Source organism: Salvia hispanica, chromosome 2 (assembly GCF_023119035.1).
Source record: "Salvia hispanica cultivar TCC Black 2014 chromosome 2, UniMelb_Shisp_WGS_1.0, whole genome shotgun sequence".
Taxonomy (NCBI): Eukaryota; Viridiplantae; Streptophyta; class Magnoliopsida; order Lamiales; family Lamiaceae; genus Salvia; species Salvia hispanica.
In genome coordinates this window covers 13,735,761-13,751,212 of record NC_062966.1, presented here as the reverse complement: position 1 = coordinate 13,751,212, position 15,452 = coordinate 13,735,761, and the positions used below count along the sequence as shown (strand labels likewise).

The window sequence follows — 15,452 nt, the reverse complement described above, 5'->3', positions numbered from 1 at the left end:
CCACTCCAAATCCAATTGTGCTACAATAGTATTTATTGATTAAAACAATATATTGCGTAAGTGGTAAGATAATGTAGATAAAAATTATAAATTTGTGGTGTAGTAAAACGCATTTGGCAATTGTCGCTCCCATCTCGTAAACGCGGGCGGGAAAGTACGGCAGAGCAATAAAATATAGCAAAGAATGTGTCATCATTTTTCATGTTTCTTTCTCTCTCTTCATTGTCGTGGTCGAGGAGTGGGAATCTAGTAAAGGCGAAGTTGCTCTGCTTTCCATTCAAATTCAATTATTCATTCTACTATAACTTCTTTACCTTACTCTTCTCTCATAATTAACCCATTTTTCCTGTCTGCTCTAAGTAAAATCTCAAGGACTAATGTTTTGCAACATGCCCCTTTCCGATTTCTCCAAGAAATTCAAATTCTTGAAACCTCCGGATTCCACGCTGGGCGTTGTGGGCTGCTTCTCCTTCTGCCTATGCTTGATTCTTTGCTTCTTCCTGCTGGACTACAGCGTTGTGGAGAGCTTTCATGGGAATTCATCGTTGATGGCATGGTTCAAGCCGAATGGTTCGTTGCCGGGGCAGGAGAGGGTGGGATTTCTTGAAGCAGGCGGTGATGGGTGTGATGTATTTAATGGGAGATGGGAGTGGGATGAAAGGTATCCGCTGTACCAATCGCGGGATTGCGCTTTCTTGGATGAGGGTTTCAGGTGTAGTGAGAACGGCAGGCCAGATAATTTCTATACTAAGTGGCGCTGGCAGCCCAATCATTGCAACTTGCCAAGGTTTGTGTTTGCATCTGTGTGTGTTTGTGTGTGAAAGAGACACAGAGTTTAGATTGGCAAACTGGAGATGTTAAGTTGAGTAATTGAGATGCCATTTACTATTTATGTGGGCTTGAATTATTCTGTGCAAATTTTTTTGCTTGGTTGGTTATATGCTGTATGGTTAGTTGATGCTGATGCAATTCCAAATCTGTGTGCTTGTGTGGGTGTGTGAGTTCATATTGGCAAAAATATGTGAAGTTGCTGAGTGAATTAGATGTCATGTAGTCTTTATTTATGCAGGCTAAAAATTTTGTCCCCAAATTTGTGAGGGATGATTGGAATTTGATGTTTCAATTGCTGGCTTATTGTTGAGGAGAAAAGAAAACAACAGATTCCAGATTTAGTAATACTAGAAGCTAGGTCTAGATTCTGGTATGCAGTTCACTATTATATGGTGGTTTTCTTGAGGTTCTTTCTCTCTATTGTTTTGACAAGGGGGGTATCTGCTCATTGGTGGTTATGGTACATTTCGGTCGCATTCAATAGCCTAGAAACCGCCTAATGCAAGAAGAGTCCTTGTATTTACCTGAATAGAACCGGTCAAGGATGGTGGTAGTGTGAGGATGGATTTTGAAGTATGGTGATGCGTGTTATTTGAATTCATGGTAGTTATTTGGATTTCTAATAATTTTGTGTGTAATTCTATTGATAACGATCAGTAAGCATGCAGAGTGCTCTTTTTCTACTGTTTTGTGGTAGATTGGTCATTGTTCTTCAGTTTACACACCCAAGTCGCTTGGTATATTCTACTTTCATGTGTCTATGTTATTGATAGCAACTCATAAACTTGCTAGGTTAATTTGCTCGGTATGTACTGCTTTTTCTTAGACTGTCAACTAGCTTGAGATATTTGTGTCAAAACCGACTAAGTTCTTATCATGTTTTGTTTATCTATCTTCCCTACTAAACATGCACTACTGTCAAATATTTTTCTAATTTGTTTGTTGAAATGATTGAATTATCCTTGCACATATTGGTAGGTTCTGTACTGTATCTTCATTTTGACTATAAAACCAAGTAGGTTCTATCATTTGGTGAAAGACAGCATTAATCGTTTCTTGACTTGGTGTAGATTTGATGCGAAAGTCATGCTGGAGAAGCTGCGAGGCAAGCGCCTAGCATTTGTTGGAGACTCTATTGGTAGGAACCAATGGGAGTCACTTCTTTGCATGCTATCCTCAGTAGTTCCAAACAAGACTTCGATTTATGAAGTTAATGGCAACCCTATCACAAAGCATATGGGCTTTTTGATCTTTAAATTTAAAGACTATAACTGCACAATTGAGTACTATAGAGCTCCGTTTCTAGTGTTGCAGAGCCGGGCGCCCACTGGTGCCCCCAAAAATGTGAAAATGACATTGAAGCTGGATCAAATGGATTGGAGCTCGTCAAAGTGGAAGGGTGCGGATATACTGATTTTCAACACCGGACACTGGTGGAATAACGAGAAGACCATCAAAGTGTACGCTTCGTGCTCTCCTTGTTATTATCTCGTTTTCTATTTTGATTTTGACATTATTCTGATGAACAACGACAAAAGTGCAAAAGAGAAAACATCACTATTTTGAGATAACCTTAGAAGTTATTCAAGAATTTTTCGATCAACTATCAGTCATTAGATCATCTAATTGAATGTTTCAGTTAAGTCCTATCCCTGGAATCGGTATTTGGTTAATATTTGTTTCATTTCCTACATATACCATGAATTTCAATATTTTTATTTGCAAAACAATCTCAACGAGATAATATGACTTGGTACCTATTAGATCAAAGGCTGAAACCGAGAAATTCTTATTACGCGTAGGGGATGTTACTTCCAAGAAGGGATGAAGATTAAGATGGGGATGAGCGTCGAAGATGCCTTCCGTAGGTCTATATTTACGGTAATGGACTGGATCGATCGTCATGTAAATGTTTCAACAAAACATATCATCTTCCGAACCTATGCTCCCGTACATTTCAGGTATCAATCATACACTCAATCTTGAAATTTCCGCTAAACCCATACTTAGCCTTTCAGTCGGCACTCTATTGCACCGTTCTGCACAGATGGATGGTTTTCACTGTGTCAAGGAAACTAAAAACCTACTAATGAAAGTGCTATATTTTGCACCTAAAAAGAATAACTATGAATTCCCATTAGCAAAATTTAGTTTTTTTGTATTCTTCGAGATTTGGTAATCATCCATAGATGTAATAGGAGATGTTGCACAATGATGCAATGAGAACTATTCGTTTAATGTCTTGTTGCTTGGACAGCGGAGGGGATTGGAACACCGGTGGTGGCTGTGACCTAGAGACGTTCCCAGATTTGACTGCATCCACGATGTCACCTGAAACACTAGTGGGGTTCAAAACCGTTGTTGATGCCTTGTCCGAACGTCAGAGACTCCCAGTTATAGAATTATTGAACGTGACTAGCATGACGTCCCAAAGAAGAGACGGGCACTCTTCATACTACTACTTAGGTCCTGCAGCCCAACCCTCTGCTCTTCAGCATCAAGACTGCAGCCACTGGTGCCTCCCTGGCATCCCTGACTCATGGAACGAGCTTCTGTATGCTGTTTTACTCAAACGAGAGGGGTGGAATTCAACAAAAACTCCTCATTCCCCTGGCTAGCGCAATACAAGATCAAAATGGCTTTCGATGCAAAACCATCAAGTGATGATAACTTGAGGTTTGATGCAGTGATCTGTGCTGTTCGTATGAAAGATGGGGATGCTTCTTCGATAGATTGATCAATTGAGCATTCGACACTGCAAAGAAGCGCACACCACTGGTTAGGTCAGTCGCTTTGATGTTAGGGAGATGTGCAGGGAGTAATTTGAGATTATTTTTAGGTAAATATATATTCTTATCGTTGCATTATTGGAGAAATACAAATTTGATGGCCAAGAAATGCACAGATTTAGAGCTAAATTTAGGTGAGTCCTATTTATGAATTTATGTTGTTGAACTTTGTTTGAATTTGGATATGTTGAAATCTCATTTATTCGATTATGTGTAGCAATTTAATACAGATTCAGTGGATAAAAATGAGTACAATAAAGAACATACATAGATCAATAACTGACTCAACTGACTCCTATTATGGGTTTTATTCTGATTATGAGTCAGTTAAAAAGTTCATTACTATTAGTATTTACTTAATTTTCATGCATCCAAAAATGTAATAGGGTCACCTTATTTAGTACACCGACAATTACTGCACAGATCTAAACTAGAATAAAAATAAAATAAATTTGATTTAATGTACATTTATCGTATTGATACAATTCTCTGTGTGATACCTCGACGATTGAGTTCTTTCTTCGTAGAAAGAGAGCCATTGATAGATATTCCGAAAATTTGTCATTACATGTGTGACTTAGCTAAATTTGATTCAATAACTTTATTAAGTAAGATGATTGTTAGATACAGAAAATTACTCCGTACTAAGCAAACATGCGAATAAACCTTGATACTCGTAGTTAAGGTAGAGCTGCCCAAGGTTTACCAAACCGACGGTTAAAACTGAAATCGTAACCGACGGTTACGGTTCCGAACTGAAACCGCAAAACATATCCCGATCCGAAACCGTGAATTTTATAACCGTGGTTCGGTTCAGGTTCCAAAATTTTCGAACCGAAACCGCGATCGAACCGCCGGTTCCGGACGGTTTCACGGTTCCGAACCGCCAATGCAATGATAAATTTAAACATAGTTAATCCTTATATTAAAACTATACTCCATTCAATAAAACATTGCTGAATGATCCGGTTTATGAGTTTTATACTTATATAAGTAACTTTCATTTTTAGATTTGGTAATATATGTAGAAACAATAATGTGGGACAAAATTTTGTAGCAAAAATAACTTTATAATACTATTTGGTAAAATTGGATGGTAATTTGGAAAACATAAGAGAAAAGATAATGAAATAAAAATAACTAAATTACAAGATGGAGTCTATGGAGTATGGTTATGGTAATAACTTTAAAATACTATTTTCGATTTTATTAATTAACATAGTTTTTTTACGTATGGAGTCTATGGAGTATGGATCATTATTAATAAATATCTATCGAACATTTTTTAATAAAACTTAGAAGAATTGATTACTTTAAATAAAGCATAATACTCAAATTAACATTGGTTAATGAATTTGTAGTCTTCAAAATTGATAAGTTGAGTCTTCAAAATTGATTGGTTAGCCGTGGGCGATGGTTGCACTATTCAAAATTGATTGCACAAAACACCATTTCTTTTATTTTTATTTATTTATTTTGTTCTTAAATGTTGATTTTAAATTCAAATTGGATCTCATTTCTCTCTATTTTTATCTATAAATACTCCTCTCTATCCTCACTTACACTCGCCTCATTTTCGTGTTAACAAGAATTTCTCTCTTCAATTAAAACTATCCATTTCCTTGTTCTAATTTATTTTATAATTTCAAATTATATGGCAAAAAAAAATTAAGGAAAAAAACCGTAAAACCGCGAAACCGCTACGAACCGTTCAAAAACCGGCGGTTCGGAACCGAAACCGAAACCGCCGGTTTTCGAACCGAAATCGAAACCGTGAAACAGCCTCACGGTTAGGTTCCGGTTCCATATTTTCCAAAACTGGAACCGGCGGTTCATGAACCGTGGGCAGGTCTAAGTTAAGGTATATTAAATGAAATGTATTTTATATATTGACAACGCGGGGATAGCTCAGTTGGGAGAGCGTCAGACTGAAGATCTGAAGGTCACGTGTTCGATCCACGTTCACCGCATATCTTTTTTCATGCTGATTTTTCCCTCTGCTTATGCTTATTACTATTATCTTTTCCCCTCCTCTGCTTATGCTTATTACTATTATCTTTTCCCCTTTCCATAAATTAAAATATGTATTGCATAATTCAAAAAAAGTTGCAATGCAAACTACGGCAGAATTAATCTTAATCAACCAATTTCATGCCTTCATTTACGCTGACAAAAATAGTGTTTGAGATTTCGTAACACGTGCTGTGTCTATCTTAAGCAATAATTAATTATCAACGCAGACAATATGCATGCACCCCATATGGGCTATATATTTCTCCAACCACTAAAACCATTTCTATTGTATTTATGTAAAACGTAAATTGAATTTGATAATGAATTTCTTTTGTGAAGTAGTGTCCAAAACTAAAATATGCATATCTTGCAGATTTACTTTGGTAAGGCTTATGGCAGAGATGGTGTTGATTAGGGTTAATTAGAGATTTCCTAATTAGTGTTGTGTAAGCAATTCTCAGTGTGTACTGAATATTATACTTAAACTTATTATTTTATCAAAAATACTTAATATTGAGAAAAATCTCACTTATATTTGACCTTGAATCCTAATTATTTATAACCAAATACTGTACTGAATTATGCTTGGAAAAAAGTCTCAATGTGCGATCTTCAGACATTCACATGTTTTGTTCTTTTGTGACAGTATTTATCAAGGTGAATTAAGCTTTAAATGCTACCCATATTGTATACACTTCTTCTTAGATTCATTCTTCTGTCATGAAACCTTATTAAAATAAAGTCTTGTACACATGTTAAAAAACCGTATTTCAAAACATAATTGGCGCATCATGTACCGACCTACGACCCTATCATACACTCCTGCAATATACTTATTATTTTATACCTATTTATTTATGATAGTTTTAATTAAATTTTGATTATACCTAAAATGTATTATACTGTACATCTGTTAGCTGCTATTTACATATTAATTACTTACATTCAGTAATTTATGTGCATCGCACATTTAGTGTTGTAGAAATCATGTGACCTAACAAATTTTTGTCTCCTTGGCTGTTGTACATCTACATATCCAATCAATTAGTATTACATGTGTAGAGACTCAAAATGAAGTTACATTTCTACATATGTATCAGCAGCTCCCAAACTTGCTACCTTGTTCAAAAACTGACCTGCCAATCTACGGTTATTGCTTGCTACAACGAGAGTACTCGATTTAACCATTGATGATTCTAATCTCGTTGAAACAGCAGATCCCGCCATCCATTTATACATTCAAGAATTTTTAAACATCACAGGGCCTCGTTCTCCTTAACGTGATAATCATAGTCCATAGCGTTGCAATGCCTTAGCAAGACTCGGCATTACATTGTATGCTTGGTAGGATCTTCGCAGTTCAATGATCGAACCCACCTGGAGATACCATGTCGAAGAACATCAACTCTATTTTGTTTGCAATAATTAATTAACCCATCTACTTTTACGAACTGTTAAATTTAGGTCTTTGTTTCTCGTGTCGTACAAGGACCCAATTTCAACATAAATATACCTAAGGGGACTTCAGATTTTACACCAACTAATTCAAAAGTAAGAGGCCCTAAATATGCATTTTCCAAAGTTCAGAGAAAGATTGGGAACATCTATTTTACCAGCAAAGAGAAGTCATCTGAGATATGTATATACTTACAATGATGAGAATTGAAGTGAAACCAATCGGAAACCCTTCATTGATACTGCGTAAATAATGATCTAGAAGGACTGATGTAGTCGCCAAAAGACTTAGCAATACACCACCTGCAATATAATTGGCAGAGTACAGTTAAGATGAATAGCAGTAGCATGCACACTGAATAATGTAGTAAAAGCATTTTACCCCAAAAACGTGTTGAAGCTTGGATCTTCGTGAGAAAGTCAACAGTGGCTTTTCCAGGTTTTATATTTGGAACTCTTGCACCCATCTTATTCAAGTAATCAGCAATCTCCTTTGGCACATTGGCCTGAATGAGATTGTAACATTCCGTTAATTAAAACCCATACAAACGACCTAATATGGAAATTATCATGTGAAAAAAGGTCCTAAAATTTGCTTACTATGTCGATTATATTAAAGATGAAGACGCAAAATGCATATATCATATAATAAACCCAAGGATCTGCACCGCGCGATGTATCAGGATTCAGGATATCTCTCACGTGTTCCCATAAGCGCGAGCCAAAAACACTGAGGACAAAAACCACATTTAAGTTTTTTTAAAACTCGTAAAAACGGTAAAATGTACATAACCATGGAGAGGATAGAACAACAAACAGTTCAACATGAAAGTAGTATTTAGGAAGGGAGAAGGTAGTCTGAAGCAGGTCCTAGCCCATTAAATCAACATGCATGCGTGCATATTTATGCAATGCATGATGGTCTCATAAGATAATTGCTTGAATCCAAGAAATACCCCACATGTTAACATGAAGTATCAACAAAAATCTTAGACACCTCTTTCTAATTGAATTGACATACCAAACAAAAAATAGGAGAAACAGTAAGAAATTAGAAGCCACACTACCTTGCAATCAAGCTGGGAAATGCCAGAAAATATGAAGTAGTAAGTACAGGTTGCATCCCGGCAGGATTTATGTTGAACGGAAGATAAGGTTCAACTTCGGTTATAGGAGAATCTTCTCTGCAAAGAGAAGGAAGAAAAATAAAAAAACTGGTACAGTTAGTAGCCAGAACTTTTTCAGAATATATAAGATTCAAACTAAACCCATTCTCTATATCACTGTATTGTGTGTTTCATTTGTTTTACATGAAAATAAAACTAAATAAAATAATGGATAGCAATGTTGAGTAGCTGAAGCTCTGCCCTTAACAGACAAAATAAAGAAAAAGAAAGCAAAAGAATTGTTACCAACAGATTTTGTTGTTAATCTTAAGTTTGGGACATTGGTCAGGTGACTCAGGTCAGGCATCAAGATTTGTTTGCGGCATTAAATATAATCATATTTTCTATTGTATTAATGGAATGTATCCCAAAGGATATATTTTCTATGAATTTTTATTGACCAATGGGAGATCGACACATGGCAATGAAAGTTGGAGAAGATGAGCCATTGAAAATTGTGCCAACTAAGCACCAAATTCCATATAAGCCCTAAAGGTCCATGACATTGGTGGCCCAAAGCCCACAAGCCCCCACTCTTATGCGTCTATAAATAGGGGTGTTGGGTGAGCATAAATGATAAGCGAAGGGGGTGAAATATTGTAGAGGAAGGAGTCCTCTACAAGTTTCCACTAATGCTCAACCTTATTCTCCAATTGAAGGGGGGGTCTCTCTACCTAATACTCTAGTATTTCCTCCAACATCCAAGGCGTTCTTCGTGCAAATCATAATATTATTCGTCTAAGTCTTCTCAAAATCATATAAAGGATGATGTTCAACAAGGATTTAAGGTGAACGCCATCTATATTATTCTAACCGAACCAAATCCAAAGCTCAATCAGGAAACAAGACAAAAGTCCTCTTATTGACATTGTGAAATCCAAAATATTTGAAGATCAACGATGCGTTCTTGATCAACCCTAGCGTTCAGTCCGGAGACAAGATGGTCCTATTAATTGATGTTTTCAAATTCAAGCATCTCAACAAGCATTCAAAGATCATCCAAGAAGCAAATCGAAGGAAAGAATCAGGTGACAGATAGAGATCGAACTAGCACACATTTTTAATCAAAAAAATATTGATTTGTATCCAATTTCTTGTTTATTGAATTAAATACTACGAAATTTTGTGTTACGACCCAACTCAAGACTTATTCTCTGAAAAAACACAATGGTTACCTGGTGGCGGAAGCAAGTTTGAAACCATAATATTGTAACTTGATCTTTCGGAAGCTCTCAGTTACAACAACCGCCCACATTGCAACTATGGTGAAGACACCTAATACTGCAAGGACATATGGCCACCAGCTCACAGAACTTCCTGCAGTTGAGCAGTAAGCCCCAAAATGTAATCACCATTATCAACTTAAGTTGCATCAGCTAGTAACATATACTATAAATATATAAATGTGTGTGTGTGTGTCGCCCCAAATGATTTGATCTCCTAAGATCCAGTTCGGTTTGAAAGATTATATCTCATGATTGAATATGTATTATGTTTGGTTCATGAGATTGAATATCATAACTTAATCCTTGATGGTTAATCATGTGATAATGAGTCATAGTCATCCTCCTCCAACTAAAATAATCACACAACTTAATCCTAGATGGATAATCATATGATAATGAGTCATAGCAACCAAACTACACCTAAATATATAACTTCAGTCTTTCACAAGAATATTTAAGAGAATTCTTGAACTAAGACGAAACAAAACAGAAAAAATTCACAGATAGACATGTTATGTGATTATACCAGATAACTAAAGAGAGAAACCAAAACGTAATGAACTGAGAGCAGTATAGATCTTAGAGACTTTGTTCTCCAGGCTCACCTGAGAGCTGAGCCAACATCTTGTACAATGTATCAGTATAACCAGTCAGGATGTTGACACAGATAATTAAAGATGATCCTTGACCTGGCCATATATAGCAGGTTATAAAATCAGTGGAACATAATTTAAAGCCATGTAAATATTTAATTTCTGAACTACTCTAAGAAATCAGAACATATTTTGTCTGCATCATGATATTATAATGCGCTTCACTATTAGTTATTGGGTTTCTTTTCATTCTTTTATTTCTTTATGGTTTTTGGTCAAAGGACTTTTACATGTCATTAGATAATTTATGCCTAAAGAACTCCACAAATGAAAAGGTGCATTCAAAATTTCAAATAACAAACAAAGAGAAGATACTTAAAAATAGTAGAAAATATAATGAATTGCACGATGCAGATATCAAAAATGTATATTTGCATCATAAAGGAACATAAATACCGAATCCGGACTCTGATATCTTGTCAGATATCCAACCCATGGTCATCGCACCACACACCAGAAATAAAGTTGTGATCATGACATGCTTTACCCTGCATATTTTTGGTCAGAGGAAATCCCATCACTTCAAAGGACAAGGAAAAAAATTGTGCTAATGTAAACGCAACTTGTAAGACTGATTACAGCATGGAGTGATCAGTCAGGGGCATCATATGATGGTGATATGTCACCTTTTTGAGATTTTTTAAAGAGAAATTCCATTTAGAGGTGAACACTGAGTTTCATTATATCATTGTTTAGCAAATCTAAGTTATATTGCGAATATAGAGCTCAAGTACATGAACGAATGTCTTCTCTCATGATTACCTGTGGCTAGCTGCATATATAGAATAGGGAAGTGAATAACAAGAAAGAATAAAAGCCTGTATGAGAGCAAATCCTAGTGAAATCCACCATCTGAAAAATAGATCAGATACAAGTAAACACTCAAATCATTCTGTGGCAATTAAAATATGTTCTAAAACCAACAAAATATTTCACAAGGGCTTGTCTCACTGCTTGAGATGAATAACTAGACACACATATATCTCTTGATCTTCTCATTAGCATCTAAGCCTTCTTTCCGAAGCTTCACTAAGGGAGGGAGAAGGACACATAAGATCTGAACCAAAATTACTGTAGTTAGCATGATATAAGAGATAGATCAAAGTGAGGCAGTGACATAACATTTTGACATTGCTAAAAATAATTAGATCCAGACAAAGGAGCCAATATGACGTTTAGCTACTCCACCTCTTTATAAAAACTGATCTGTAAATTTAAAGATCGCAGAATTTTTTTATCAACATGGTCCTCAAGTTATCATGGATACTAGGAGAGCCATCTTTTCCTCTGTAGCAAACCTTTTCCTTCTAAATACCACATGCAAACTGGTTCAGCTTGGAAAATATGTATTTCTTCTTAACATGAATAGTAATGAGAAAATATTCGTGCAACATGGTTATTGATTGAGTTTTAAAAATCTTGGGATTGGGCATGACAGTTATCTAGCAAAAGGTGACATCTTTGCAACATTGAGTATGTAAGGTTTCTCTGCAAATAAATGAGGGTAGGAAAGATTTCCTGTACATAGTGAACTATCTGACAGAGCACAGAGACTCTGCAAAGGTTACAAGATCATTTTTATGGTGGACGATATCAAGCAATTCATAGGTCTATGTTTTCACTTAACAGTAAGTACATCTAAATGTTAACCTGCATAAGGATAGATGCTGCTATTTGAGGACTAAGCCCGAGCTGAAAGAGAGAAAGCTCAAGTTCCGGTGTGAGATTACCAAGCTCCTCTGTAAATAGTGAAATCACAACTAATGTTATAACAAGATCAATCATGTCAATATTCAACTGTCTGCAAGTAAGAAGGCGATATTCTTCTCACCAGTAGAACCAGAGAGAAAATTGAGATAATTTTCAGGCATCAACCTCCTGTCGAATCCTGGTAAGGGAATAAAGTAGCCAAGGCGACTCACAAATAACAAGACAGCAGTCACAAACAGCCTTGTCCGTATTTCACTCTTAAAAAAGGATTCCAAAGCATTGTTAAGGATTGCTCCAAACCGTGAAAAATTCAAAAACCGATTCCTGAATGGCTCGGTCTTCAGATCCAAGGCTACTGAATTTTCGAAACCATTCACATTCAGAGCACTTTCGCTGCTCCCTGATGTATCAGCAAACTGTTCATAATTTATTGGATCTGCGGAAGCAGCTCGAACAATTGCTGAATTCTGCCGAAAACAATTCAATGACAAAAACCCTTTGTTTTCTTTCAGCAACACATGATCTCTTGACGAACAAAACCGTTTTCTGCTTAATTGCAGAGATACTGGTTTAGCACATATACGGTTTCCGAATAATCTTGTGTTGTGAAATTGGGAATTGCACGACGAATTCCCAGCTGCCAAAAGCATTAAAACAAAAAATTAACTACAAACAAAGCGCTGAGGGAGAGCATAACAACATTCAATAATAAAACCGAGCACCATAAAAAAAATATAAATATTACTAAGCAAAGGGCCAAGAACACCATGAGTCCTCAATAAACTATATCAGCAAACACAGTTAAAGTAGCAGTATAAGCAAATTATTCGACCAGTATTTGCAGCCCCTTATTTGTCATATAAATAAGAAAAAAATACAATCTTGGAAAATAGAATTAACCTTGAACGTAGAAATGAGGTTGAGTTCTAAGAAGTGTGGCTTCCATGGAGCTGGCAAACTTTTGGAATTGGCAGAAATCGAAGAAATCGGCTACTTATCTGTTCAAGTAATCCGATGCTTCTGGAGTACGTGCTCCCCAAAATAAAAGCTTCTTAAATGGAATTAGCAGTGAAACGACATCGTTCTGCTCGGGGGGGTTTTTAGGGTTTTAGTTTTCTTTTTCTATTTCAAATTTGTTTGATTTTAATTAAATTAGTAGGTGAATATTAAATCGGGAACAAAAATGCAAATTATATAAAAAAATTTATCAATTAATTTGATAACGCAAGTACATCTTGTTAGGCATGCTTATTCGACCGGTTCCGGTTGTAATCGGATTGGTTAATCGGTTTTAAATTTTCATAAATCCTAGAACCAGAATCGGAACCGATCGATTCCGGTTTGGAACCGGCCATTTAAGAATTGGTCGATTTTGGTTTCGAACCGAAACCGATGTGTAATTTTAATTCGATATTTTTATAATTTTAAATAGTTCAATCCTAAAAATTTAATAATCCAACATCTATAAATATAACAAATAGTACCTTAAAATTAAAAAAAATACAAAAAAAAATATAAACCAACAATACAATAATATTCATATATGGATAAGAGTGATGCCAAATGTAGTAGGTCATCAGACTAGTTTGTGTTAGCAATTTTTTAATAAAAATAAAAATAAAAGTTCTACGCTTTAGCAATTTTATTTTAAAATTGAATTCCATTTTTCCTTTTTTTGGCTAAAATATTCAATGGATTTCCAATACTAATTGACCTTGTTGTGACTTTTTGGTTTATAACGGCAAAGTTAATAAATTATTGACAAACAGGTTAAAATCATCGTATGTTAAATAAATTGTTACATAAATTTGTTATAAAGTTAAATTTCTATTATATGAAATGATATTGTATTTGTATAAGTTCTTTTGGAAATTAAAAATAAACATATGATGTCATAATCATTGTAGTTAGTTCATAAAAAATGGACTGAGGAAATAATTGTAGATTCAAAGTATCGCGATTTAAACATTTTAAATATTTCATAAATTAGAGCTCGCAAATCTAACACTGTTTAAATCTAAAAATCACTTAATGTTTCAAATTATTTTATTTTAATTCAAAATTAATTTAATTTAATTAGATTTATTAATATATTAAATTATAAAAATAAAAATTGAATTATAATCTGGTTTCCGCTTAGGAACCGGTCGATTCTGGTTCCGAACCGGAACCGATTTTATTTAAAATATCGGAACCGGTACCGGAACCGATTTTTCCGATTTCTCAATTATTATAATAACATTGAGATTCTACCTATACAATACAGAGTACTTTTTAATTAATTTAAAATAATGTAAGTACGTATTGGATTATAATTAGATAGGCGGTAAAAATTTTGATTTAAATAAGTTTCTTTGATGGACTTATGTCAGTGAGTATATGCTCATAAAATGTGGATAAATCAGGCACAAATATTAATTGACACTTTTTATGATAATTTTATATTTTTATTGGATGGTAAACGAAAGATATCTTGCTTTAATTGATTAAAAGTGTAGCTTTTATTTTGGCAAAACACATTTTTAAGTCCTCATACTTTAATGGTTTACTTTAACAGATCCTGGAGTATAATTTTTCTGTTTTAGTAAGTCTTTGTACTTTTATATTTGATATATTTCAATTCTTATTTAACGGAACGTAGCTTTTATTTTGGCAAAACATATGTTTAAGTCCTCATACTTGATGGTTTACTTTAACAGATCCTGGAGTATAATTTTTCTATTTTAGTAAGTCTTTGTACTTTTATATTTGATATATTTCAATCCTTATTTAACGGAACAGTTAACTTTTCTGTTATAAAATAACGTATTATATATTACTTAAAATATTCCACCAAATATTATAGTTGAAAAATATCAACATAAAATAAAAAGAGGTAAAACAATAATTCCTTCACCTTTTCATCCACCTTCGTCCCTCTCCCTAATCTCTTTCTTTTCTTCAATCCCTCAATCTCTCTTAATTAATCTCCCACTCCGTTAGCGCCATTTTTTTAGCAATGGGAGCGGCAAGCAGCGCTGGAAGATCTCCTTCCACAAATCCCCCTCGCCGCTCAAGCAGATCCAAATTCCGGCCGAGTTTCTCTGCCCTCTCTCCGGCGCTCTCATGGCGGATCCTGTAATCGTCTCCTCCGACCACACATTCGAGCGCAGCTGCGTCCAAGCCTGCGTCTCCTTCTCCTTCCACCCCACTCTCACCGGCGCCGCCGCAGATTTCTCCACCATCATCCCCAATCTCGCCCTCCGATCCACGATCATCAACTGGTGCCTCATACATCGCCTCGATCACCCGAAACCCCTGTCTTGCACTCCGCCGAGAAAATCATCCGTCAATTAATGCCTCCGCCGCCGCCGGTCGAGTTTAATCGGACACCGAGCGTCGGCAGCTCGGAGGAGTCCGCGAAGCCGTGAACTCCGCTCCTTCTAACCACTAGGCCCGGCGTGCTACTCTTTTTTTTTAATCTCTTTCTTTATGTTATGTTATATCTGTGGATATTAGGTGGAATATATTTAAATGATTAATAGATGATGTGTCATTTTAATGGAAAAGTTAACGGTTCCCTTAAATAAGGATTGGAGTGTATCGAAAATAAAAGTACAAGGAGTTAGT

The 15,452-nt window shown here is 35.5% G+C and overlaps 2 protein-coding genes and 1 non-coding gene across 5 annotated transcripts; 2 read left to right on the top strand and 1 right to left on the bottom strand.

The window, feature by feature from the left end:
* The first annotated feature begins 209 nt into the window (after nucleotides 1–209).
* Nucleotides 210–3,866, top strand: LOC125207928 (protein trichome birefringence-like 11). 2 transcript variants are annotated; one of them, XM_048107451.1, is made up of 5 exons: nucleotides 210–787; nucleotides 1,902–1,969; nucleotides 2,138–2,291; nucleotides 2,634–2,792; nucleotides 3,089–3,866. In XM_048107451.1, the coding sequence occupies exons 1-5, from the start codon at nucleotides 378–380 to the stop codon at nucleotides 3,447–3,449; spliced, it is 1,152 nt and encodes a 383-aa protein (XP_047963408.1). In that variant the 5' UTR covers nucleotides 210–377; the 3' UTR covers nucleotides 3,450–3,866. The 2 variants fall into 2 exon arrangements, with proteins under 2 accessions (XP_047963408.1, XP_047963407.1); XM_048107450.1 differs by having other exon boundaries at nucleotides 1,902–2,291.
* Nucleotides 3,867–5,517: 1,651 nt separating this feature from the next.
* On the top strand, nucleotides 5,518–5,590 carry TRNAF-GAA. The gene has a single exon. It is a non-coding gene; the product is annotated as a tRNA-Phe (tRNA).
* Nucleotides 5,591–6,623: 1,033 nt separating this feature from the next.
* Nucleotides 6,624–12,864, bottom strand: LOC125207600 (preprotein translocase subunit SCY2, chloroplastic). 2 transcript variants are annotated; one of them, XM_048107005.1, is made up of 13 exons: nucleotides 12,744–12,864; nucleotides 11,965–12,480; nucleotides 11,784–11,872; nucleotides 11,111–11,190; nucleotides 10,896–10,985; nucleotides 10,530–10,621; nucleotides 10,086–10,169; nucleotides 9,430–9,571; nucleotides 8,156–8,272; nucleotides 7,689–7,818; nucleotides 7,471–7,594; nucleotides 7,285–7,391; nucleotides 6,624–7,010 (listed from the first exon to the last, which is right to left on the bottom strand). In XM_048107005.1, the coding sequence occupies exons 1-13, from the start codon at nucleotides 12,787–12,789 to the stop codon at nucleotides 6,921–6,923; spliced, it is 1,707 nt and encodes a 568-aa protein (XP_047962962.1). In that variant the 5' UTR covers nucleotides 12,790–12,864; the 3' UTR covers nucleotides 6,624–6,920. The 2 variants fall into 2 exon arrangements, with proteins under 2 accessions (XP_047962962.1, XP_047962964.1); XM_048107007.1 differs by lacking the exon at nucleotides 10,896–10,985.
* Nucleotides 12,865–15,452: the final 2,588 nt, after the last annotated feature.